The sequence below is a fragment of the Polypterus senegalus genome, chromosome 10 (genome assembly GCF_016835505.1).
Source record: "Polypterus senegalus isolate Bchr_013 chromosome 10, ASM1683550v1, whole genome shotgun sequence".
Lineage (NCBI taxonomy): Eukaryota > Metazoa > Chordata > Cladistia > Polypteriformes > Polypteridae > Polypterus > Polypterus senegalus.
Window position 1 is genome coordinate 148,734,075 of NC_053163.1, and position 26,912 is coordinate 148,760,986.

Below are 26,912 nucleotides of genomic sequence, written 5' to 3' on the forward strand. Positions count from 1 at the left end.
TAGGTCAGGAAAGTGTGGTGGCCAGTCAATGGTATCAATTCCTTCATCCTCCAGGAACTGCCTGCATACTCTCACTACATGAGGCCAGGAATTGTCGTGCACCAGGAGCCACTGTACCAGCATAGGGTCTGACAATGGGTCCAAGGATTTCATCCTGATACCTAATGGCAGCCAAGGTGCCTTTGTCAAGCCTGTAGTGGTCTGTGTGACCCTGGATATGCCTCCCCAGACAATCATTAACCCACCACCAAACTGCTCAGGCTGAATGATGTTACAGGCAGCATAATGTTCTCCATGGCTTCTCCAGACCCTTTCACTTCTGTCACGTGCTCAGGGTGAACCTGCTGTCATCTTTAAAAAGCACAGGGCACCAGTGGTGCATCTGCCAATTCTGGTATTCTATGGCGAATGCCAATCGAGCTGCATGCTGCTGGGCAGTGAGCTCAGGGCCCATTAGAGAACATGGGGCCCTTGGGTCACCCTTATGAAGTCTTTCTGGTTGTTTGGTCAGAGACATTCACACCAGTGGCCTGCTGGAGGTCATTTTGTAGGGCTCTAGCAGTGCTCATCCTGTTCCTCCTTGCCCAAAGGAGCAGATACTGGTCCTGCTGATGGGTTATGGACCTTCTATGGCCCTCTCCAGCTCTCCTAGAGTAACTGCTTGTCTCCTAGAATCTCCTCCATGCCCTTGAGACTGTGCTGGGAGACACAGCAAACCTTCTGGCAATGACACGTATTGATGTGCCATCCTGGAGAAGTTGGACTACCTGTGCAACCTCTGTAGGGTCCAGGTATCGCCTCATGCTACCAGTAGTGACACTGACTGTAGCCAAATGCAAAACTAGTGAAGAAACAGTCAGAAAAGATGAGGAGGGAAAAATGTCAGTGGCCTCCACCTGTTAAACCATTCCTGTTTTGGGGGTCATCTCATTGTTGCCCCTCTAGTGCATCTGTTGTTAAGCAGCTGAAACTGATTAACAACTCCCTCTGCTACTTAACTGACCAGATTAATATCCCATAAGTTTCATTGACTTTATGCTATACTCTGATTAAAAAGTGTTCCGTTAATTCTTTTGAGCAGTATATTATATATATATATTTATATATATATATATATACATATACATATACATATACATATACATATACATATACATATACACACACAGTGGAACCTCGAGATACGATCACCTCTGTATACAAGAAATTCAATAAAAGAGGAAAGTATGAGTGAAAAATTCGGATCTAAATACAAGCATTGGCTCGCGTAAAGAGCCACGAGCCAGGCAGTGGGTATGCGTGACGCGTTTCCCGATGCGCCTCGACTCGGGGATTGACCCAAGCTGACGCTGCCAGCCTGTCAGCTCACTCAGTGTTCCTTGTTCTCCCGTAGCGTGAGGATCTACACGTTTGTGCGCTTGTGATTTCATTGTTTCGCTGTAGCAGTTCGCCGTATAAGCGTAGCCAAAAAAATCGCGGACATGCAGACGGAGAATAGGAGACGATTGCCCTCAAGAGGCGAGAGAGAGAGAGGTGCGCGCATGAGCAAGATAAGGAGAGAGGCACGCGCAAGCGAGCGAGCGAGAGAGATAAGGAGAGAGAGAGAGACGCGTGTGCGAGCGAGAGATAAGGAGAGAGAGACGCGCACGGGAGAGAAGTACATCAGCTCAGTTATGATCACATGACGCTCAGCAGACCAAGTGTATCAATATTCATGTACTGCAAGACATCGCTCGTTTTATCAAGTCAAAATTAATTGAAAAATTTAGGTCGTCTTGCAAAACACTCGTAAACCAAGTTACTTGCAAACTGAGGTTCCACTTGTATATATTATTTATCAGTGTTATTTGTTAGGAAAATTGATTTTTTTGTTGATATTTTTGGGGGTGCGGAACGGATTAACTGGATTTCCATTATTTTCAATGGGGAAGTTTGTTCTAGATATGAGAAATTCGCTATACGAGCTCAGTGCTGGAACGAATTAAACTCGTATCTCAAGGTTCCACTGTACATATATAGTGCATCCAGAAAGTATTCACAGCGCATCACTTTTTCCACATTTTGTTATGATACAGCCCTATTCCAAAATGGATTAAATTCATTTTTTTCCTCAGAATTCTACACACAACACCCCATAATGATAACGTGAAAAATTTTACTTGAGGTTTTTGCAAATTTATTAAAAATAAACAAACTGAGAAATCACATGTACATAAGTATTCACAGCCTTTGCTCAATACTTTATCGATACTCCTTTGGCAGCAATTACAGCCTCAAGTCTTTTTGAATATGATGCCACAAGCTTGGCACACCTATCCTTGGCCAGTTTCGCCCATTCCTCTTTGCAGCACCTCTCAAGCTCCATCAGGTTGGATGGGAAGCGTCGGTGCACAGCCATTTTAAGATCTCTCCAGAGATGTTCAATCGGATTCAAATCTGGGCTCTGGCTGGGCCACTCAAGGACATTCACAGAGTTGTCCTGAAGCCACTCCTTTGATATCTTGGCTGTGTGCTTAGAGTTGTTGTCCTGCTGAAAGATGAACCGTCGTCCCAGTCTGAGGTCAAGAGCGCTCTGGAGCAGGTTTTCATCCAGGATGTCTCTGTACATTGCTGCAGTCATCTTTCCCTTTATCCTGACTAGTCTCCCAGTTCCTGCTACAGAAAAACATCCCTACTGCATGATGCTGTCAACACCATGCTTCACTGTAGGGATGGTATTGGCCTGGTGATGAGCGGCGACTGGTTTCCTCCAAACATGAAGCCTGGCATTCACACCAAAGAGTTCAATCTTTGTCTCATCAGACCAGAGAATTTTGTTTCTCATGGTCTGAGAGTCCTTCAGGTGCCTTTTGGCAAACTCCAGGCGGGCTGCCATGTGCCTTTTACTAAGGAGTGGCTTCTGTCTGGCCACTCTACCATACAGGCCTGATTGGTGGATTGCTGAAGAGATGGTTGTCCTTCTGGAAGGTTCTCCTCTCTACACAGAGGACCGACCTCTGGAGCACTGACAGAGTGACCATCAGGTTCTTGGTCACCTCCCTGACTAAGGCCCTTCTCCCCCAATCACTCAGTTTAGATGGCCAGCCAGCTCTAGGAAGAGTCCTGGTGGTTTCAAACTTCTTCCACTTATGGATGATGGAGATCACTGTGCTCATTGGAACCTTAAAGCAGCAGAAATGTTTCTGTAACCTTCCCCAGATCTGTGCCTCGAGACAATCCTGTCTCGGAGGTCTACAGACAATTCCTTTGACTTCATGCTTGGTTTGTGCTCTGACATGAACTGTCAACTGTGGGACCTTCTATAAACAGGTGTGTGCCTTTCCAAATCATGTCCAATCAACTGAATTTACCACAGGTGGACTCCAATTAGGCTGCAGAAACATCAATGATGATCAGGGGAAACAAGATGCACCTGAGCTCAATTTTGAGCTTCGTGGCAAAGGCTGTGAATACTTATGTACATGTGATTTCTCGATTTTTTTTATTTTTAATAAATGTGCAAAAATCTCAAGTAACCTTTTTTCACGTTGTCATTATGTGGTGCTGGGTGTAGAATTCTGAGGAAAAAAATGAATTTAATCCATTAAGGAATAAGGCTGTAACATAACAAAATGTGGAAAAAGTGATGTGCCGTGAATACTTTCCGGATGCACTGTATATATAAAAAATACAAATAAAAAAAGCTGCCCGCATCTTCACAGGCCATTTATTTAACAAATGCATTGCTAGTATATTACTCAATTATCAACATGCTTTATGGGGTTACTCTCTTTTTACAGTAGTATGCAGGATACTGTGGCGTTACTTCTTGGGTTTCTCAATTAATCACACTTTATTTTGTATTGTGTGATTTACATAATACACCATTACAAGACACATTAGAGAACAAATAAGGCACATTTAAACATAAAACAGATTTCAATAACACATTCCAGATAAAGCTAAATGTTAACAAATTTATAATAACTTAATTGCAATGTCAATAAATAAATAAAACTGAGAATAAAATGTACAGAAAGTTATTATATACCTGATAGTTATAATTTGACCAAAGTTCAGGTCCAAATTATTGACTTGAGCAATGAAGATAGCAGCCAAGGCTTCATAGAGGGCCGTTCCATCCATGTTAATTGTTGCTCCCACAGGAAGTACAAAGCGTGTCACTCGTTTATCCACTCCAATATTTTCTTCAAGGCAGCGGAATGTGATAGGCAGAGTTGCAGAACTAAAAAAACGTGAAAGAGTGAATTGCTTTTATTACTGTTAAGCAGAGCAGGAAAATAATTATATAATCTGTCTTTTGTTTAGCTAGACTCATCGTGTGAACTGCAAAAATGTACATGTGACACTGCACCATCCTTCCAAGTGGGTATTGTCCTTTTTGGCTATGGGTTCAGGGTTATGGAAGGCCTTGTTGTCAAAAAGCAACAGGCACTTGCAGAGACTGTTTTAGCAAAAAGTTTATTTTAAGGTATATTTTAAAGTGAACAAAAATAACTAATCTGTGATTCCATCATTCTCTTTAAAACAGCTGTGCATCTCGCTGTCTCTCTCTCTCTTTCATTCATTTCTGCCTTTGTGCCAGTACTGTACTGCAAAAGAGTACTAAGTAGCACTTGCTTCAAGAAGGCGACATCAGAATCTAAATTGGGAAACAAATACAACCCCATTTCCAAAAAAGTTGTGATGCTGTGTAAAATGTAAATAAAATCAGAATGCAATGATTTGCAAATTTCATAAATTTGCATTTTATTCACAATAGAACATATAAAACACATCAAATGTTGAGAGTGAGACATTTTACTATTTCATGAAAATAGCAAAAACAAATTGAATTTAATGGTAGCAACAAGTCTCAAACGTTGGAATGGGGCAACAAAAGGCTATAAAAGTGAGTGATACTAAAAGGAACAGCTTGAGGAACATTTTGCAACTAATTAGGTTAATTGTCAACATGACTGGGTATAAACAGAGCAACTTAAGGAGATGGAGTCTCTCAGATGTAAAGATAGGCAGAGGTTCATCAGTCCAAAAAACTGCATCTATAAATTGTGGGAAAATTTCAGAATAATATTCCTTAGTGTAAAATTGTGACGACTTTGAATATCTCATTATCTACAGTGCATAATATTATCAAAAGATTAGAGAATCTGGAGAAATGTGGTCAGATTACTTAAAATTTGACATTCTTTTTAGAAAACATGGACACCGCGTCCTCCGGACTAAACAGGAGATGGACCATCCTGCCTTTTATCTGTGCTCATTTAAAATGCCTGTATCTCTGACGGTATGGGGGTACATTAATGCCTATGGAATGAGAAGCTTGCACACCTGGAAAGGCACCATCAATGCTGAAAGGTATATACAGGTTTTAGAGCAACATATGCTCCCATCCAGACAATATCTTTTTCAGGGAAGGCATACTTCAGCAAGACAATGCTAAACCACTCTGTCTAGTTTGCTCCCATATGGAAATTTAAACCAGTTCATTGCTTTTCTGAGCTTGTATCTGTTGTAATGGACAGTCGGGGATCCTGCCCGGATGGGACGCTCTTTTCAAGAGAAGACCAGGGGAATGGGCATACTACCAGGAGTACCTCCCCTGGGACACAAGAGGGCAGCCCCCTTGGTTTACATCGGGGCCATGGAATTGGAGCTCAGAAGCTAAACCTGGTGGGGGTTCGTGGCCACTGCCAAAGGGCACCTGGACAGCTCCAGAGTCTGGACATACAGCACTTCCGCCACACCCGGAAGTGCTGCCAGAAGAGGAGCAGGGTTCTGGTGCAGCACTTCTGCCACACCCGGAAGTGCTGCCGGATGTTCATCAAGAGACACCTGGAGCACTTCCAGGTGTACTATAAAGGAGGCCGTCTCACTCCATTCAGAAGCCAGAGTCGGGAGAAGGAGGACGAAGCTTGGGAAGAAAGGAGTAGAGGCGGCAAAAGTAAAGAGAAGGACTGAATACTGTGTGTGTTGGAGCACTGTGTTGTGTGTGGGGACATTGAGTTGGAGGACAATGTCTTAATAGATGTGTGTGTTCTGGACATACGGAGCCTGGGTTTCTACACTGTATTTTGTACAACATAAGCTTCTATATACTATTTTCGAAGATGCATTGTTGCATGCCTTCCATTAATTCCTCAGGCCACAGGTATTATTGTTCACCCAGGGTCTTATCCCTAATTCAAGTATATTTTCTTTTTATTGTATCTTTTTGTTGTTATTTAAACATTATTATTGTCTTTCTTTATTGTGTTTAATACGTTAATAATTATTTTGTTCAATTAATGTAAAAAGAGAATAAACAAGAGAATGGGAGAATTTACAAAACATCATAAACCACTTCAGGATATGGTGAAGGAGGCACAGAATATTTCCCTTCAGGACACATACAACCCTCACTGCCTTAGAAAAGCAAACAAGTATCATTTAAGATTTCAGCCATTCTACAAAGTCCTTTTTCTTACTGTTTACGTCTTGCATTTACACCAGTAGATTCAAAGACAGTTTCTTTCCACAAGTCATAAAGTTATTGAACCAATCATAACAACAAATACAGTAGTGCAACACAGTGTATACTGTAAGAAAAAAAAAAAACACTGATCTAATCCCAAAAATGTACAAACATATGTTTTAGATATGTATGTTGAATTGTATCTGTATTTTGTGTGGGGGAGAGTGTGTGTGTCTTTTGTTCTTATATTATCATAACTGTTCTTAGAGGACTTGCAAACAAGAATTAACTAACTACGCATTAAGTGCATATGACAATGAAATAACTAGTTAAAACAAATGTAGAAAAAGGTCCAAAACAACTTGTTTCTTATTTTAGTATTCATTAAAATAAAGTCTTATACATTGGGAAAGGTATAAGTACACATTCTAAACCAGTGGTCTCAAACTCCAGTTTTCTTTCTAACTCTTTTCTTTTTAGGGAACATTAGAACATTAGAACAATCTAGACGAGAACAGGCCATTCAGCCCAACAAAGATCGCCAGTCCTATCCACTTGTTTCCTCCAAGAAAACATCAAGTCGAGTTTTGAAAGTCCCTAACGTCTTACTGTCTACCACACTACTTGGTAGCTTATTCCAAGTGTCTATCGTTCTTTGTGTAAAGAAAAACTTCCTAATGTTTGTGTGAAATTTACCCTTAACAATTTTCCAACTGTGTCCCCGTGTTCTTGATGAGCTCATTTTAAAATACAAGTCTCGATCCACTGTACTAATTCCCTTCATAATTTTAAACACTTCAATCATGTCACCTCTTAATCTTCTTTTGCTTAAACTGTAAAGGCTCAGCTCTTTTAATCTTTTCTCATAATTCAACCCCTGTAGACCTGGAATCAGCCTAGTCGCTCTTCTCTGGACCTTTTCTAGTGCTGCTATGTCCTTTTTGTAGCCTGGAGACCAAAACTGCACACAGTACTCAAGATGAGGCCTCACCAGTGCATTATAAAGGTTGAGCATAACCTCCTTGGACTTGTACTCCACAGATCGTGCTATATAACCTAACATTCTGTTAGCCTTCTTAATGGCTTTTGAACACTGTTGGGAAGTTGATAGCTTGGAGTCCACTATGACTCCTAAATCCTTCTCATAAGGTGTACTCTCGATTTTCCAACCGCCCATTGTGTATTCAAACCTAATATTTTTACTTCCTATGTGTAATACTTTACATTTACTGACATTAAATTTCATCTGCCACAAATCTGCCCAAGCCTGTATGCTATCCAAGTCCTTCTGTAATGATATAACGGATTCCAAATTATCTGCTAATCCACCTATCTTGGTATCATCTGCAAACTTAACCAGCTTGTTACTTATATTCCTATCTAAATCATTTATATATATTAAAAATAGCAGCGGCCCTAGCACTGACCCCTGTGGAACACCACTCTTAACATCGCCAGTTCTGATGAGGTTCCTCGCACCATCACCCTCTGCTTCCTGTGTCTGAGCCAATTCTGCACCCATCTAAAAACATCACCCTGAACTCCCACTTCTTTTAACTTGATGCCCAACCTCTCATGTGGCACCTTATCAAATGCTTTCTGAAAGTCCAGATAAATAATATCATAAGCTCCACTTTGATCGTATCCTTTTGTTGCCTCCTCATAGAATTCCAACATGTTAGTAAAACACGACCTCCCTCTTCTGAACCCATGCTGACTGTTCAGAATAACTCCTGTCCTTGTCATGTGTTGCTCAATCTTATCCTTAATAATTCCTTCCATTAATTTTCCTGTGATGCTTGTTAAGCTTACTGGCCTATAGTTGCTTGGATCTGCCCTGTCACCCTTTTTATATAATGGGATGATATTTGCCATTTTCCAGTCCTTTGGAATCTCTCCAGTGCACAGTGACTTCCTAAAAATATGTGTCAAGGGTTTATATATGTACTCACTAGCCTCCTTAAGAACACGAGGATAAATATTATCTGGGCCTGGTGATTTGTTTGATTTCATCTTATTTAATCTGAGCAGCACTTCTCCCTCTACAATTTCCAAATCCCTCAGTACCTCCTTAGTAGTTGTTTACCTCTGGCAGGTTATCCACTTGCTCACTTGTAAACACCTCAGAAAAATGTAAGTTTAGGGCATCTGCTATTTCATTGTCTGTATCTTTTAATTCCCTTTACTATTCCTGATGAACTTGACCTCCTCCTTAACTGTTCTTTTACTACTAAAATACTGAAAGAATCTCTTGGGGTCTTCTTTCGCCTTATCTGCTATATTCCTCTCCAACTGTCTTTTAGCCTCTCTGATATCCTTCTTAATGGTTGCCCTCATTTTCTCATACGCGGCTACGGTTTTCTTTGCAGACATTAGTCTTATATGCCTTATACAGCAGTCTTTTCCTTTGCAACTTCTTTTTAAATCTTTATTAATCCATCGTGGAGTTTTTTAGTTTCCTATTACTTCCAAATTTAGGTATGTATCTGTCCTGCATTACATGTAAAACATTTTAAACCTGTTCCACTGCTCCTCGACTGTCTCCACATTTAAAAGCTTATCCCAGTCTATCCTACTTAGACTTTGTCGCATCTGCTCAAAATTAGCCCTACTAAAGTTCAACTTAACAATTTTAGTCTTTGCATCTGTACTCTTACAAAATACTGAGAATTGTATTACATTATGGTCACTTGACCCTAGTGGTTCAATCACCTCTACACCCTCAATTCTATCCTGATTATTACAGAATACTAAATCCAGACAGGCTTCACCCCTTGTTGGTGCTTTAACATGCTGTGTTAAAAACAGTCGCTGATTACTTCTAAAACTCCTGCTCTTGTGCTCCTCCATCTGTAAGGTTATCCCAGTTAATATTTGGATAATTAAAGTCCCCATGACTATAATATCCCCTGTAAACTTGCCTTTTGATATTACTAAAAGATGTGTGTTGAAATTACTGTCTGAATTGGGTGGTCTATAACACACTCCTAAAATGAGACCTTTTCCCTAATATTTTCCAGGCGAAGCCACATGTCCTCACTAAGATGGGGCTCATCATCCAACTGAAGATGACTTACATTTAATTCCTGTTTGGCATAAACAGCAACCCCACCTCCTTTTCTGTTCTGTCTATCCTTCCTAAAAATGTGTATCCCTCTATGTTACACTCATCCCCATCTTTGTTATTTAGCCAGGTTTCCGTTATTGCTATAATATCATAATTATGCTCTGCTACATACAACTCCAACTCACTTACCTTATTTTTGATACTTCTAGCATTAAGGCAAGCTATTTTTAATGTGTTAATCCTTCTACCTTTACGTGTTTGCTTAAAATTTACATTACTATGCATTTTTATTTTTACACCATTGTTTGTTCTTCCATGTATAGATCTAAATCTGGCCTGTCCTAAACTCCCTGCCCCCATTCCCTAGTTTAAACAATCCTCGACTAGCCTACACATACGCCTCCCCAATACATTGGTGCCCCTCCGGTTCAGATGTAACCCATCACAGCAGAACAGGTCCCATCTGTCCCAAAAGGAGTCCCAATGCCCCATAAACCTATACCCTTTTACCCTGCACCAAGATTTGAGCCACGCGTTAAGCCTTCTAATCTCCTCAATCGTACCTGGACTGGCGCGTGGCACAGGCAGAACTTCGGAGAAGACTACCTTGTCAGTTCTGCTCCTCAGCTTGGTACCTAACTCTTTGAATTTGGATCGCAGAACTGACAGACTACCCTTATGTATGTCATTTGTTCCAACGTGGACAATGACAACTGGATCCACCCCCGCTCTGGCCAAGAGCCTATCCACCCTTCCAGAGAGGTCTCCCACCTGAGCTCCCAGATGGCAACACACCGTGCGAGACTCTCTCTCTCTGGAGCACACCTGTGCTTCAATCCCCCTAATGATTGAATTAATTAGTGACCTGTTTGTGCTGCTAATTAACTTCTTTTGAATTAATTTTAAATGATTTGATCTTGAAGAATCAGACCCCTTGTTTCTTTTTCCTTAAGTAATTTAAGTTATATTGTATTGTAAGAGGTCAATCATACAATATCTGAAAATAAAGAAAGATGAAGGTCTCAGGAATGTCCCCAAAACATTTTAACAGTGCTCTTAGAAAAGAGAAAATCAATACTTTTGGAAATGTCTGCTACTGCACAATGAGAGCAGCAACAAGCCATGGAATTAAAGAATAGGTTTATTAACGACAAGACTCAACACCTATTAAGCAACTGGTTGGAGTTAAAGGTCCTGATTTAGTTGGTCTTCTGTTGGCTTACTCATGTCACATTTCATTTCTGTTTGGGTGCCATTTAAGGAAAATGAAGCAAATCAGAGGAACAATCAAGGGATCAAATTTTAAAAAACAAGTCAATTAAAATAAAAGGGAAAGGAGTTAATTAGCAGCAAAAACTGGTCACCAATTAAGAATAGAGTTAGAATGAAAACCTGCTGCCACTGCGGCCCTCCAGTACTGGAGTTTGAGACCAATGTTCTAAACCTTGAGCCATTCAAAAATCAACTTGGTATAAAAGAATATGAAACCCTTATAAAGTCTTTCAATAACTAATCAGAAAATGTTTATGGCATTTTGAATAAAACAAAGCAGAATACCTTGCTCAAGTAATTATGACATCTTCAGTATTACCATCAGTACATCATTCCCAGGTATAAACCTGTTAGACATTTACTGGTTGTTGTTCAGATATGGTATCCAAAACTATTTATTTCATTCTGTTAATTATTTAAAGTTATTTGGTGACATTTTTGTTAGCATCCATTACACAGAGATACAATTCTAACATTTCATTAAAAATAAAAGGATTTAATAAAATACATCAAGAAATTTAAATGAAAGAATGTAACTTAGCCTATGGTACATCCCATTGGCCTTGACTGGCCATTAGCAGTTTCTCTCATACTGAATGGTTCCAAATCTTACACCTGCTTGTGTGCCATCTCTCCTTTAAAAGATGCATAACTTCAATTTTCTTCATGCAGGTACTTACCTTGATGATGTCCCAAGGGCAGTTATCAGGGCTTGTAGAAGTCCACCAATAAACATAAATGGGTTCTTCCGGGTAACGATGAGGAAGAGTAAAGGTAAGACTAACAAGCCATGAATTAGCAATCCCACAATCACTGAGACTGTATACATGCCCAACTGGCTGCCCACTTGGGCTAAATCCTTCATTTCCAGGATCTTTCCAGCAATCAAAAACAAGATCCCCACAGGAGCATACCTACAAAAGAGATATAGACACAAATTGGCCAAGTCAAAGCTATGATAGAATTCAAATCACCATAATTATGCAAATTTTTGTCATAAATAAAATGATAAGTACCAAATAATGACTGCAACCAGGCGCATGATGGCTTCATTAAGGCAGTCAAAGAACTCCCGTAGCGCTTGCCCTTGTTGCTTCATTTTCCCAATTACCAGTCCAAAACAAATTGAGAACACAACCAGCCCAAGTGCATTTACACCATTGGCTGATCCAGCAACTGGCACCAACTCTTCTGTGGTAATAGTCTCATGCAGCATTTGAATGGCCTGGGAGACATTAACCAGGACAGACCATTCTGAAGCATTGCTGGCATAGGTATTGTTGGGTAAGGAAGTGACATTCTTTGTAAAAATCCTCTTTGTATACTGCGTTTTGTACTGAAACAGACAGAAGAAGTTATTTTGATTAATATATAGTATATCCAAATCAACCAAATAGAAATAACAAAATGACAGATGGTAAAAAGTTATCTGGCCATGTGGACAAAGTTTTTAAAAGAAACTACTGTTTCACCCAATCAAAATGGATTACTGCCACCCAGCTGTAACTATCTAGTAAGTCATTTCATAAACAAACATACCACTGGCTTTGTTTTTCAAAGCAGCAGCAGTTGTAATTGCTAAGTCATCTTTCCTGAAGAAGAGGCCTGAGTTGCCTTTAAATCTTGCATAACTTTTTAGTTATTTAGTTATTTTGCTTGACTTCTCACTAAGTCATTAAAGAAAACCAAAATGCAAGTAGGAATTGATCATTTAGACAAGTTTTGTTAGGAATAACCAAAAAAAAAAAAAAGAATTTCAGTTGAGAGACCTGAACGTTACGGATCAGAAATTCATTAAAAAAAAATAATTTTAACTCTTTTGTAATTTTGAGTATGCTTTATTTTTATTTAAAGCTCATTTGGGGTGTGTTATGTTTCAGCAATGGTCACTTTACTGGCAGAAGCGTTTTTCAAATATTATTATTCACAATATGGTATATTAGTTTTGGTTTGTCTTAGGTAAATTTATGTAATATGACTTTTACATATATTGTTTTGTTTATTATTTATTGTATAATTTTGTATTTTATTAACATTATAGATATTAGTTTTCTTTGTTATCGTTATCTGCCTGTCTCCTATATGTGATGCTTAAGAGATGAGGGTATATATTTATACTGCTAGAAGCAGTACCTAGTGTGACTTGCCTTTTTTCATTTTTTTCTATAAATAAATTCATAATTATAAAGGAATATTATTTTTGTTGTCTTTTGGACCAGAGGTTTCCTTCTAATCCTTATTGTCTACATTTTGAACTTTTGTTATTTTTAGGTCAGTACAGGCATGAAACCTAATTTCTGAGTCTAGGGTGAGGCCAATTCAGTGGGATCAGGCCTGAAATAAGAGCTGGTCTGGCTTTTTTGTGTGTTTCTTTGAGGACTGCACTCCATTTCTGAGGTTTGTTGTGGCCAGAATCTTAACAGGGAGCAGCAACAACTTCTTGCTCACAGAAAACATGGTGACAACTATATCAGCAATTGGCCCATATGCAGTAGCATGACTGCAGAACAAAAAGCATTCTGGAAACTTGTGTAATGCTAGTACAAATAATGTCATAAAATACAACAAACGTAATGTAAACAATAAAAATCAATTGCACAGAAAAACAAACATTCTAAACATGCTTAAATGGTTTTAAGCACCAATAGATAATAACAAAAATATGTAGGAATATAAATGGCAGACAAAATAAGAGAAGGGGGGGGGGACCAAGATTGCATTGTTGTAAGTGAGGGAATCTATAAAACAACTTTAATAAACAGCACCAGGCAAATAGGATGCAAACCATAACCAAAAAGGAGAAAAAAAAATTCTATTGGATTTCAAATGAGGTAAGCATAAATCAGTGATTTCTCATACAATGAAAACTTGATCAGAAAAAGTTTGAGTAGGGGAAACTTTTAAAGACTCTTTATAGTTTAAACAAATAAATCAAAGTTAAAGAAATAGTTCTTAAGAAAATAGGGGTAAGCTCCTTACCTGTTTGAAGCAAGCTTCAACAAGATTTGGTGGAAACATGTTTCTACGGGGTAAAAATAAATAATTTAGCATGGTCACTCGTCCTACACCAAGAAAACAAGTACAATAAGCATATATGCAAATGGTGACCAAAAATAAAAGCTGCCAGGCAAGTCAAATGGAAAGAATAAACATAATGAAGCTTGGGACACAAAATCTTTTTTGATTATGTTTTGAAAGACACAAAACTATTAATCATTTTCACCTCTGATGGATTATAGCAGTTTATATGTACTGAAGACACTGTGATGCATGACCAGGGCTCTTTTCTGGATGCCTTTGTAAAGGAAGGACTGAGGGAGTAGATATGCACAGGGCACTGCCTCCCCCACAGCACTAGATAGCAGTCCCCATGGGTTGCAGTGGTGCCTCAGATTCCCACAGGACTCCATGGGAGTTGGAGTTATATACCTTCACCCTATTGGAGCTATTTTTAGGAAATTTAACATTTCTTTTCACTGTTATGCTAATGATACTCAGGTTTATATTCCTGTCTGCAACTCTGCAATAAATCAGCTGCACAACTATCTTTTTGAACTAATATCCTGGATGGCTAAACATTTTCTTGATCTGAATCAAAATAAAATGGAGGTGCTTATAGTGGGTTCATCAGCTAAAGCTCAAATTGGTCTTGGATTTCTCGGCTCTTTATCTGTCTTTTGCAAACCTCAAGTCCGCAATCTTGGTGTTATCTTTGACAGTAACCTCTCTTTTGAGAAACAGGTTAATTCTGTAGTCAAGCTTTTTCCAGCCTTGTCTATTAGGTAAATTCAAGCCTTTTATCTTTTTAGGATTGTGAAAAAGCTACTCATGCTTTTGTCTTTTCTCGCCTTGATTACTGCAACTTGCTGTATTCTGGGATTAACAAATCCCTGATACGTAGGTTACAGTTGGTCCAGAATGGTGCCACTCACTTTCTGGTTGGGGCAAGAAAGTCTGATTCTGTTTCTCCAATATTAGCTTCTTTACACTAGCTGCCCATCAGTTTTCGAATTGATTTTAAAATCTTGTTGCTAATTTTTAAATCTTTACATGGGCTTGCTCCTGCCTATTTATCTTGAGTTGTTTGCTTTACACCAGCCATCTAGAGTGCTTAGATCTTCTGGTCAGTTGTCTCTTGTTGTCCCTCGTACCAAGTGTCAAACTAAGCGGGACAGAGTGTTTGCAGCTGCTGCTCCTTGCCTATGGAACTCTTTACCTCGTTACATACAATTACATGTTCAACTGTTCAAAACGAGATTAAAGACTCATTTCTATTCACTTGCATTCCATGACCTTCAGTAATACTGATGATTTCCTCATTGTGATTATGTAACATTACTTCTATTTATTATTTATTTTATTTTATGTTCATTTATTTTATTTCTATTTATGTTATTTGTATGTTTTCTTTTATTCTATTATTGTAAAGCACTTTGGCCACAGCATTCCTATGTTATTTTAAATGTACTATATAAATAAATTGACATTCGTTATGTAAATGGAGGAGGTACATGAATATACTGTAATTCTTTTCACCCCAACATAAAGCCGAAGCTGAATTACTGAAAAACAGATGTCAGTTTCCTGGATACCACCATTCAACTGAAAGATTACACCCTTGTAACTTCTGGCCATTGGACCTTACTTTTATTATATGTTAATTAGTGTTCTCTAATTTTAATTATTTATTTTGTCTTGTTTCTCTTTCTTCATCATGTAAAGCCCTTTGAGCTACATTGTTTTTATTAAAATATGTGCTATATAAATAAATGTTTTTGTTGTTGTTTTTCACAAACCGACAGACAGACAGACCTACCTGAGAAGTGATATATTCCCCTGCAAGCATATAAAGCGCTCCATTATTATCAGACAAGCAATACAATACAACCATATTTGCTCAGACCTGACAGACCAGGATAAACAACTGCAGGAGCTTAGATAAGATTTCATCAGAGAAGGTTATACCCTCAAAACAGCAGACACTCAAATAAGAAGTGCTACTGCCATACTGCCTTCTGGACAATAAAACAAAGACCACATTTCCGTTGTTGTCACCTATAACCTACATCTTGAAGCACTTCGAAACATTCTAAATTCTTCTCCCAGTGGGGCATGCCTGGAACACCCCCCCAGGGAGGCGTCCGGGGGCATCCTAACCAGATGCCTGAACCACCTCTACTAACTCCTCTCAATGCGGAGGAGCAGTGACTGTACTCCAAGTCTCTCCTGGATAACTGAACTCCTCACCCTATATCTAAGGGAATGTATGGCCACCCTGCAGAGAGAGAGAGAGAGAGAAACGCTGAAAAATGTATTTTTGGAACCTCCCCTCCTGAAATACAGACAACCGCTAAACCTGCAGCAACTAATTGTCCGACGCTCCCTAAGTGAGTCAACAGAAAATGGCACATCTCCCTGTCAACAGAAAAGTTGTAAAACGTGTGCTCATGTTTATAATACAGACAATGTAGTTGTACTACACTGCCGACTAGAACATCGCATAAAGGGATCATTTTCCTGCAGATCTTCTAATGTGGTCTACCTAATTCTCTGTATGAAATGTCCTGACACTGCACTCTATGTGGGAGAAACTGGACAAACACTACACCAAAGAATGAATTTACACAGGTTCCACATCAAACATGGCAACACAGATGTTCCTGTAGCAGCCCACTTCAACAGGAATGGACACTGTCAGAGGGACTTTAAAGTCACAGTGCTTATGGGCAACTTCAGAACACAGCAAGAGAGAAGAGAATGGGAAGTTAAACTCATGCTTAAATTTTAACACATTACAACAAATAGAGACAAGAGTTTTATGGCCAACTTTGAGGATTGTTTACATCTCTCGGACTGACAGACAACCGGTCTACAGACCCACATTGTATTGCAAAAACTCACCAGAAACTTTAAAAGACTTTGTTGGGCAGTTATCTTATCCAAAGATCTTGACTATACATTGTTCTCCTCTCTTGCTAACTGAATCTTGGACTGGAGAGGTCTATTCATTTTTGTACATTTAAGATATCTTACTTAAAGGTTTTCCAATGTTGTATTAGTCCTGGTGTCTATACAAACACAGGGAACTCCAGTTTCTGTATTACATCTTGCCTGAAGAAGGGGTTTGAGATGTCTTGAAAGCTTACATATTGTAATCTTTTTAGTTAACCAATAAAAGGTGTCATTTTGCTTGACTTTTCACAACATTATAAACAGTAACAATATACTACGCATTTTTACTGCCATCTCTTTAGTATACCCAGATGTTCATCTCGTGCAGATCTGTAATGTTGCCAAAACAAGTCAAGTCAAGTTGGGGAGCATGCATTGGTACAATATGTTGCCGCACCCACTACATGATGAAACAACTCGGGATCCCGGTTTGCAACCCCCCAGGCAGACACGCGGTCTATTCCCACCCTCTGGAAATGACCCTCTATCTGCCGAGGCTAGGTGTTACGTGGGCGACCCCTTGGCCTGGTCCAGCCACTCAGGTCCCCAACAATGAGTATCTTACGAGCAGGATCACCCTCAGGGAAATGTACCACTTCCTCACAATCAGACTTTTGTCACTGTCCTGTTCCACTGACAGACTGAGGAGATCGTTCTTCCCCCACACTATGCGACTCTTCAATTCCACCCGGGGGAGTAAATGCGAACATTAATTTTATTTTAATTCTTTTCATTTTTATTACTATTTAATTTAATATTTTTTCTTTGTATCAGTATACTGCTGCTGGATTATGTGAATTTCCCCTTGGGATTAATAAAGTATCTATCTATCTATCTGTAGGCAATATGCCTCATTCGGGACTCCACGAACAACCAGTCAAACCAACGGTACCCAAAGATTTTCTGGAGAGACACAGTTATAAAAGGTTAGATTTACCCCTCAAAATTAAATACTTTATTCCAAGTAGAACAACCTGATTTACACTATTTTAAGAATTAATGTTTTAGGAACAGTTCAGGCAAATTCTTTTTATTAAACATACTAAGGAATCACAATAAACATCTGTGAATAAAATATTTTCAGCTTGGCTCTTACTCAGAAATATTTAGGGAAACAAAACACATACTACATGGTTGATTTAACTCTACTTGCAAAGTGCAAAACCTAGTCATTTAGAATAAACATATAAACCAAGACTTATTTTTCAAACATCATTTAAGTAAAAATAGATGAAACTGCTGAGAAAATAGAATGTGTAGCTAAAATTCAGAGCTTGAAATGGTAGTAAATTCAGGTTGAAAGATAATATATTATTTAGATGTGCATTTCATGAAAATGAAAATATCTGGAAAGAGAAAATAACACACAAAAGTATAAATTTGAGCTGACCTGATAAGATCCAAAAAGGCATCAGCTGCCTGAACTTGCTCAATTTTGTTTTCTGTCATGACCATGCTGTCTCTGTTTCCCTTTCCAGGACGGATTATAATCACTATGACTATACCAATGAACACCGCAATGAAAGTAGTGACCATGTAATAGACTACAGCTCGGATTCCCATCTTTCCAGAAGCTTTACTGTCAAGTGATGACATACCTGCAACATATTTCAGAGACAGGTGTGCTTAAATACAGTACAAAGTAGGTTGTCAGTGTTATTTATTGAAAAGTAGAACTTACAAAACACGAGTGGAAGAAAGAAAAGAAATACAAAAGTCAGGCTCAATGATAGAAGCAAAAGAATTAAATACTTGCAGGTTCAAAACTACCATGTAACATAACACAGACTTTTAAACTGAAGCTTGAAGTATTCATTTTAGATACATAAACTAAAAGTAATTATATCCATCCATCCACCCATTTTCCAACCCGCTGAATCCAAACACAGGGTCACGGGGGTCTGCTGGAGCCAATCCCAGCCAACACAGGGCACAAGGCAGGAACCAATCCCGGGCAGGGTGCCAACCCACCGCAGGACACACAGAAACACACCCACACACCAAGCACACAATAGGGCCAATTTAGAATTGCCAATCCACCAAGCCTGCATGTCTTTGGACTGTGGGAGGAAACTGGAGCGCCCGGAGGAAACCCATGCAGACACAGGGTGAACATGCAAACTCCATGCAGGGAGGACCTGGGAAGCGAACCCGGGTCACCTAACTGCGGGGCAGCAGCGCTACCACTGCACCACCATGCCGCCCTAAAGTAATTATATATAGTATTTAATTCAAGTCAACTATTCAAGGGCCCCCTTTACTGGAATGATGTAGAATTATGTAGCACTAGAAACTGACAGACAACTCACAAGAAGTATATAATCCACCTGTCCATGGTTTTTAACTCATTTTCACCATTACTGTACATTATCTTTCATTGTCTATGACGGCAATACTTTGCACAAGGTACAAAAACAATTTTGGATTGGCTACCACTATATAACAGGATATTCTGACACATACACAAATTAAAGTTATGCTAAGGTACTTTTGAGTTCACAAAGTAAAAAAAAACGATGTGAACATGGTGTAACAAGGTGTCAGTTAACAGCATTAGCCATCATTCACTGAAATGCCGATAACAAAAGACATTTAAACAACAAAGAAGTGTTCAAATAAAACATTTTGAAATATGAATACATATTCAAATAATGACAATAGTAATTACCCGTGTACAGTATAAAAAGTCTTGTCTCTTTAATATTTTTGGATATGTATAATGTATGATTACAAATTTAACTATTTTGTCTTCAAGCAGTAGTTTTAAATGATTCAAGAACTTGAATAAAATACTAACTTTAACAACAAAATATTACACTTTTTACAGCTAGTCTATAAATAAATTACTTAACCTTGCAATGAATAATTATTAACATTAGCAAATGTTCCCTCAATCTCTATTCATATCATTCCTATGATATCAATCATCCAAAAAATGAATCAGAACTAACTCATGACTGTTGAGTTAGGGTGGGATGGCACTAAAACTTGTAATTAAAATATTTTAATAACGTACATCTATAATTTTATTTAGCAAGAACATTTTAACTAGTGTGTTTCACAGTTTTAGCAAAACAAGAAAAATATCAAGAGAATTCTTTAACTTACCACTTACAAGACTGGAAACAATAAGAGGGAGTACAAGCATCTGCAACATTCTCATTAGTAGTTCACCAGGAAAGGAAAAATATTTTATGTCCCGAAGGGACAAGTTGTAGGACCGCAATCCGAATCCCAACACAATTCCTTAAAAACAAAAACAAAAAAAATTGTCCCAAATGTTAATAAGTTTGCAATCTTCTGACACATACGCTGAGCTAAACAAATCTGAAAATACAAATGGAACATTTTCCCCTTATGGAAGAATGTTTTGGATAAATTTAAATAAATATGCAATGTCATTGTCAATTTATTTATATAGTACATTTAAAACAACATAGGAATGCTGTGGCCAAAGTGCTTTACGATAAAATTAGAAAAAACATACAATTAACATAAATAACATAAATAGAAATAAAATAAATGAACATAAATAATAAATAGAAGTAAGATTACATAATCACAATGAGGAAACCATCAGTATTACTGATGGTCACAGAAAGCAAGTGAATAGAAATGAGTCTTTAATCTTGTCTTGAACAGTTCAATTGTAGACGACTCCTTTATGTAACAAGGTAAAGAGTTCCACAGACAAGGAGCAGCAGCTGCAAAAGCCCCCTTAGTTTTACACTTGGTACGAGGGACAACAAGAGACAACTGACCAGAAGAGCTAAGCATTCCAGATGGTTTCCATATAAAGCACACAATTCAGATAAATAGGCAGGAGCAAGCCCATGTAAAGATTTAAAAACCAGTAATAAGATTTTAAAATCAATCCGAAAACTGACAGGCAGCCAGTGTAAAGAAGCTAATATTGGAGAAACAGAATCAGACTTTCTTGCCCCAACCAGAAAGTAAGCAGCACCATTCTGGACCAACTGTAACCTGCGTATGAGGGATTTGCTAATCAAGGTGGCAAAAGATAAAAGCATGAGTAGCTTGTCAAGATCCCTAGAAGAAAAAAAAGGTTTGATCTTACCTAAAAGACGTAGCTGGAAAAAGCAATTCTTAACTACAGAATTAAACTGTTTCTCAAAAGAGAGGTTACTGTCAAAAATAAAACCAAGATTGCAGACTTGAGGTTTGCAAAAGACAGAGAAAGAGCTGAGAAGTCCAAGACCAATTTGGGCTTTAGCTGATGGACCCACTATAAGCAACTCCACTTTATTTTGATTCAGATCAAGAAAATTATTAGCCATCCAGGATCTTAGTTCAAAAAGGCAGTTGTGCAGTTGATTCTTTGCAGAGTTGCAGACGAGAATATAAACCTGTGTATCATCAGCATAACAGTGAAAAGAAATGTTACATTTCCTAAAAATAGCTCCAATAGGGTGAAGGTATATAGAGAATAAAATAGGACACAAAATGGATTCCTGAGGAATACCAAATTTAAGAGGAGCAGTAGACGAAAAAGAGGAATTTAAAGTCACTGAAAAGTGTCTACCAATTAGATATGACCTGAACCAGTTAAGAGCGGCCCCTTTAAGCCCAACAAGATGTTCAAGCCACAACAGAAATATCTCATGGTCGATAGCAGGGGTTCTCACGTGTTTTGCTTCCTAAGGTTGTAATGCCTAGTCTCGCTTGTCATCAAAGTGCTTCTCCGAGATAATTTGGTCTTGATCACTTCTTCTCAATAAACACCCTTGCCCCAAACAAGTCCCCCTCCCACCCCTTTGCCCGACATCCACATATCATATTTGTTTACAAAGTGTGTTTTAACAAGTTTACATGTGCTTAAAGTATGTGGGGGTATTTAAGGCTTAAACTATAAAAAAAAATTTTCATTTGATTTTCACCTATCGCTGATGGGTTTGGAACGTAACTTTTGCGATAGGCGGGGGATCACTGTACAGCTAAAAGCTGAACATTCATCCATGCTGGTTTCCTAGGCCTAATATTTCCAAGTCTTTTAATCTTACCAGCACACAGTCAAGGTATTTTTCAATTTCAGCATTGTGGTATGAGTACTGAGCAATAAGCCATTATATTGCTAATTGGAAGCAAGTTGATTTGTACTGAGTGATACCTAGTAAAAATGAAGTCCAGCTCTTGTTTTTCTAAATATGATCAAAATGATGTTTTCTAAATCTTTAGTAATTTTCAAAAATGGTGTCTTGCTGTTAAAGGGTAGTCAACAGTAAATACAGGGATATAGAATACCGTATTTATGCGTGTACCACACGCACATTTTTTCCCAAAAATTAGCATTAGACAATCAGGTGTGCTTCATACACAAAGTTGTGTGAAAAGCTAATATTTGGGTACTGAACCAACACCACATGTGGGTCCAACCCGAAAATGTCTTATCAGATAACGGTACCTGACCGTATCATTAAACGGTGCTCTTCCAAAAATAAAATCTGGGTTTAGAGTAGGGTTTTCTTTGTTTATGAATCAGTTTGGCGTCGTCATTCAGCATGGATAGTAGCAAGCGTTTACGCTACTTCACGGAGGGAGAGAAACTAAAAGTGATTTTGGAAGCAGAGAAGATAGGAAATCGGGCAGCAGGTCGCAAGTACGGTGTTCCAGAGTCATGTGTTCGAGTTTGGCAATGGAAGAAAGAAAAAGTTTCGTCATGCAACAAAAACAGAAGGGCATTTCACGGAAAACGTGCCCAGTTCCCACAAATTGAAGCTGCACTCGCTGATTACATTCAAGACAGCCGTCAGCTTGGATATGCAGTGTCCATGGAAATGGTTCAGATGAAAGCTCGTGATATGGCGGAAGAACGTGAAATACCCATCAATCAGTTCAAAGCAAGCCACGAATGGGTTACGCACTTTATGAGAAGGAATGGCTTATCAATAAGATGCCATGCGACCATTTCTCAGTGTCTACCAGACGCATATGAAGAAAAGTTACTAGCTTTCCAGTTGAGGCAGCAGAAAACGTATTTAATGGGGCAAATTGGTAATGCTGATCAAACGCCAGTTTATTTTGAATCCGAATCCAGCAGCGAATCGGAAGATGATGATTAAACTGGAATAGTTTGGTGAGCACAATAATTTTCCATTTGCCGTTATAGTCTTATACCAATTGTCTTTATACGGTTCTTTTCTCGTTTCACAGAGCTATTTTTCATTCCCACCTTTCGCAGCATGGTGCGACAAACACTGAACGTTCTGCTATAGGGGTACTGCTTACAGTTAGTACTCCAATAAAAGATACTGTATCATGTGTGGAAAGAATTAAGTGAGGCATAATTATTCTCCATTACAGTTATTCACGTCGGTGTCTTACTTCAACCTTTCCCGCTTCCTATACAATCACAATGCGCGTCGTACACAGGGCAAAATGGGTTTTCGCGATTTTCTTTGTAAAAATTAGGGTGCGCGTCTTACATGAGGGCGCGTGGTACACAAGTAAAAATGGTATGTCAGTGTCACAGCAGTAATCTTAGTAGCAGTAGTACTGCCATGTATGCAACAGCTCAGTGAAATTGTCACATGCAAGTTCTAGCAAAATCCAGCATTTCAGCACCAATTGTTTTCATGTTATTTGCATTCTTTGGCCATTCAGAATCTCACTGGGGTTTTTTTGGGCCCCAGTAACGAATTCTGTTTTTTTTTAGTAAATTTTTATTTTCAAGAAGCAGAACATTCCAATGACATACTACTCGATCAAATAAATAGTAACAAAACAGATATAACCATTTACTTCAAAATCAACAGAGAAAACAAAACAGAAATATAAAAGAAAAAAAAGGTAAAACAAGATTGAGCCTCCATCCAGCTACACTCCAATTCTAATGTATTTTTTAAATGTCTTGTTTTACAGGTGCTTAAATATTTGAGTGTCTTCTCACAACGCTATTTTGAATTCCATGGACAAGGCTATTTTCTGACTTGTTGTTTAGCAATTTCTACAGAGTTGCTACCAGTAACATCCCAGGTTACGCTACGTGTAAAATTACAGGTCATTAAGTATAAAAGCCAGCACCTTAGACTTTCTGATTGTCCGACTTTGCGCGTACAATCCTGAAATTCAAATCGTATGTGGGTTAAGTTGTTTTTAGGCATAGCTAATTTCCTTTCTTCACTTTGAGTTTACGATTTCATTTTGGCGTTATCAATAAGATTTCTTACAATTTTTAGGCAATGACCTATAGCTTGTTTCTTAAATGCCATTTATCTCCTGATCCTTTAAAACTGTCCATGTATATATGTGTCCTGAAAGAAACATGCATTATTCTAAATGACTGTAGAAGGAAGGCATCCTAGCCATTTCATGAGTGTGTGGGTGAGACCATAGTGGGAAAATTAAAAAATCTTGTGTCCGATATTTGAAACAAGGTCCCAGCTAGATGGTGTTGTTCCTTTAACAGAGTAGGAAGCATTGGTGAAGTGTGGAAATCTAATCCTGTAACACCAACCGGGGAACCTATTGTGGGTTGTAGTCAAGTGTCCCTGAAACAAAAGAACAGGTGACCTTGTGATTTTAAGACCCAACTGGAAAAGATCTCAGACTATATAGTATATATATTATATTAAAAAAATCCTACGACGAGACAAGACTTTTTTGAAGAGATTTTTTCAAGTCCCGAGAGACAAGACTTTTGACATGAGATTGTTTCAAGTCACGCCCTCGCCTTAACCATATTCAAACACGCACACAGTCCAGACACAGCCCGGACACCACCAGTCGGAAACCACATCTTTATAAAACATACGTTTATTAATCCACAAAATAAACAGTCCTAAACTCAACATACAGTGCTCCCAGGACCAATCACTCCTCTTTCTGGCTTCTTCAATGTCCGTGGCAGCCTTTCCTCTCCTTATGGGAGCTTTGTCCTGCTCCTGCTCCCAACTCTAGCTCCCAGACTATAGGAAGGTGGCCCCTTTTATTCCTGCCCAGATGTGCTCCAGGTGTCTGATGATGTCCTTCCGGCATCACTTCCTGGTGTGGCGGAAGTGCTGCCCTTTGCACCGGTGTCCCTGGAAGGCTCATCCTCCATTTTGAAGAGTGTGGCGGAAGTAAATGTCTCCCGGATTTCCTGAGGCTTGTGGAGCCCCCTGGCGTTGGCCATGGGTCCCACCGGGTTGGAACGTCCTTGTTCCTCTCCCGTGGTCCTCTCATAACCCAGGGCAGTTGCCCCCTCATGACCCGGAATCAAAGCAACCATCCGGTCCTTCCAGGCATCCCAGCTGGGTAAGGGTCCCAGCAATCTGTGACAACAGGCAATCCTAGCACTGAGAAACAATGAAGTCAAAATGAATTAATGCGAAAATTGTTGATCAGTTACATGGCAAATTGGTTAAATGCGTATCAATAGACTATGCTGAAACAGTTGGTGGTGACTGTGCAGAAGAAGAAAACATCATCTTATATTCCGAAGAATAACTACAACCGTTAACACCATCCTGTCTTCCACTGCCCGAATTACTGTTGAAAGAAGGATGTATCCAAAAAAGGTAATGTAGTAAATCTTCCCCGGATAACATTAGACAACAAAGGAGATCTTGATACTTTCTGTAATTTAAAATTGTTAGTTTTAGTATGCATATGTAACAATTCCCGTGAAAATAACAATCTGTTTAAATTGTACATCCGCATCCCCATATTCGAGCGGCAGAAGTGCAAAGTGGCTTGCAAGTAGCGCCGGCCCAGAGGTAGGCGAGCGAAGTGAGAAGCGGGCAAAGTCCCCTAGTATGTATTATATTTATAGTATTTATTTATATTTAAGCTGATACTATTAGATACAGTATCTGCTACATAAAATTGCTTTATAAATTGCCTAGTAAATGAAATTTGAGGAGGACGAAACGTAAACAGAAGTGGGAGAGCCAAATTTGGGTTCTCTTCTTAACATGGCAGCATATCCTCCTGGACTGGTTTCAGTAAACATGAATTCCATCTGGATCTACAGAAACAGTCAAGAATGTCCCACTATAATACTTTCATATCTTAAGAAGACATATTGCCATGTTAACGTGCCAAACAAATCACTAATGGAAGAAATTAACTTAGATCAGCTTTTAAGGAAAAAGGATCTGCACATTCACAAACTTTGAATTGGTATTTATATAAAACTCTGTAACTTCAAAGTATACCATCTCAAAATGCAAAATAGCTTAACAAATTAACTACTGCAATACCAGTTCTGAAAAATCAAAAGCAAATTTTAATTTGCCTTGTCTCACTATCCACCCATCTATCCATTTTCCAACCCACTGAATCCGAACACAGGGTCACGGGGGTCTGCTGGAGCCAGTCCCAGCCAACACAGGGCACAAATCAGGAACCAATCCTGGGCAGGGTGCCAACCCACCACAGGACACACACACACACACCACCCACCAAACACACACTAGGGCCAATTTAGAATCGCCAATCCACCTAACCTGCATGTCTTTGGACTGTGGGAGGAAACCAGAGCACCCGGAGGAAACCCACACAGACACGGGGAGAACATGCAAACTCCACGCAGGGAGGACCTGGGAAGTGAACCCAGATCTCCTTACTGTGAGGCAGCAGCGTTACCACTGCGCCTTGTCTCAGTAGATATACAAATCTCATTTTACAATGGAAAAGGCCATTCTGGGCAAACAGCAATCAGAGTGCTTAATAAATAAATTCATGACCATCTGTTACAGATTCTGGACAAATTTCTTTTTTCTTCTCTTTCACTCCTGGTTCCCTGCTTGTTTCTCCATATGAAACACCACAGAGATTTTCCTATCTGCTCAACATTTTTGTCTTTACAGTCCAATTGTCACCTCTCTCTCCTCTTGACACGTCTTTTTATTTCTTCCATTTGTCATTTTCTTTTCCCTTTTTTAATTTTCTTATCAATCTGTGCAGAGTTCCCATCACATTTTGAAATGTATTACAACCCACTGAAACTTCCTGTTCAAGTAGGTTTCAGTTCGTACTATCAAAGAATAAGATTAAATGGGTAAATTTAACAAAAATGTAGGTAAGAATTCATGAATGTAACTTTTTAATGGGAATAAAGCTTGACATCTTTATAGTGCCATACCTGGAGGCTTACTGAGATTCTTAGAGGTCACTGAAATCTGTATTTTGGTTGTAAAATTACATTATGTTGACTTGAAAGCAAGG

General features: G+C 38.9%; 1 protein-coding gene across 1 annotated transcript in view; it reads right to left on the bottom strand.

Annotated features, from left to right (window-relative positions):
* slc1a6 (solute carrier family 1 member 6) overlaps window positions 1–26,912 on the bottom strand; it is a 55,222-nt gene that overhangs the window by 21,758 nt on the left and 6,552 nt on the right. The window contains exons 2-7 of the mRNA XM_039767044.1: window positions 19,854–19,991; window positions 18,136–18,343; window positions 13,773–13,815; window positions 11,810–12,129; window positions 11,474–11,707; window positions 4,031–4,225 (exon numbers count right to left, since the gene is read on the bottom strand). Coding sequence (XP_039622978.1) covers window positions 4,031–4,225; window positions 11,474–11,707; window positions 11,810–12,129; window positions 13,773–13,815; window positions 18,136–18,343; window positions 19,854–19,991 — 1,138 coding nt within the window. The remainder of the gene's footprint in view (window positions 1–4,030; window positions 4,226–11,473; window positions 11,708–11,809; window positions 12,130–13,772; window positions 13,816–18,135; window positions 18,344–19,853; window positions 19,992–26,912) is intronic.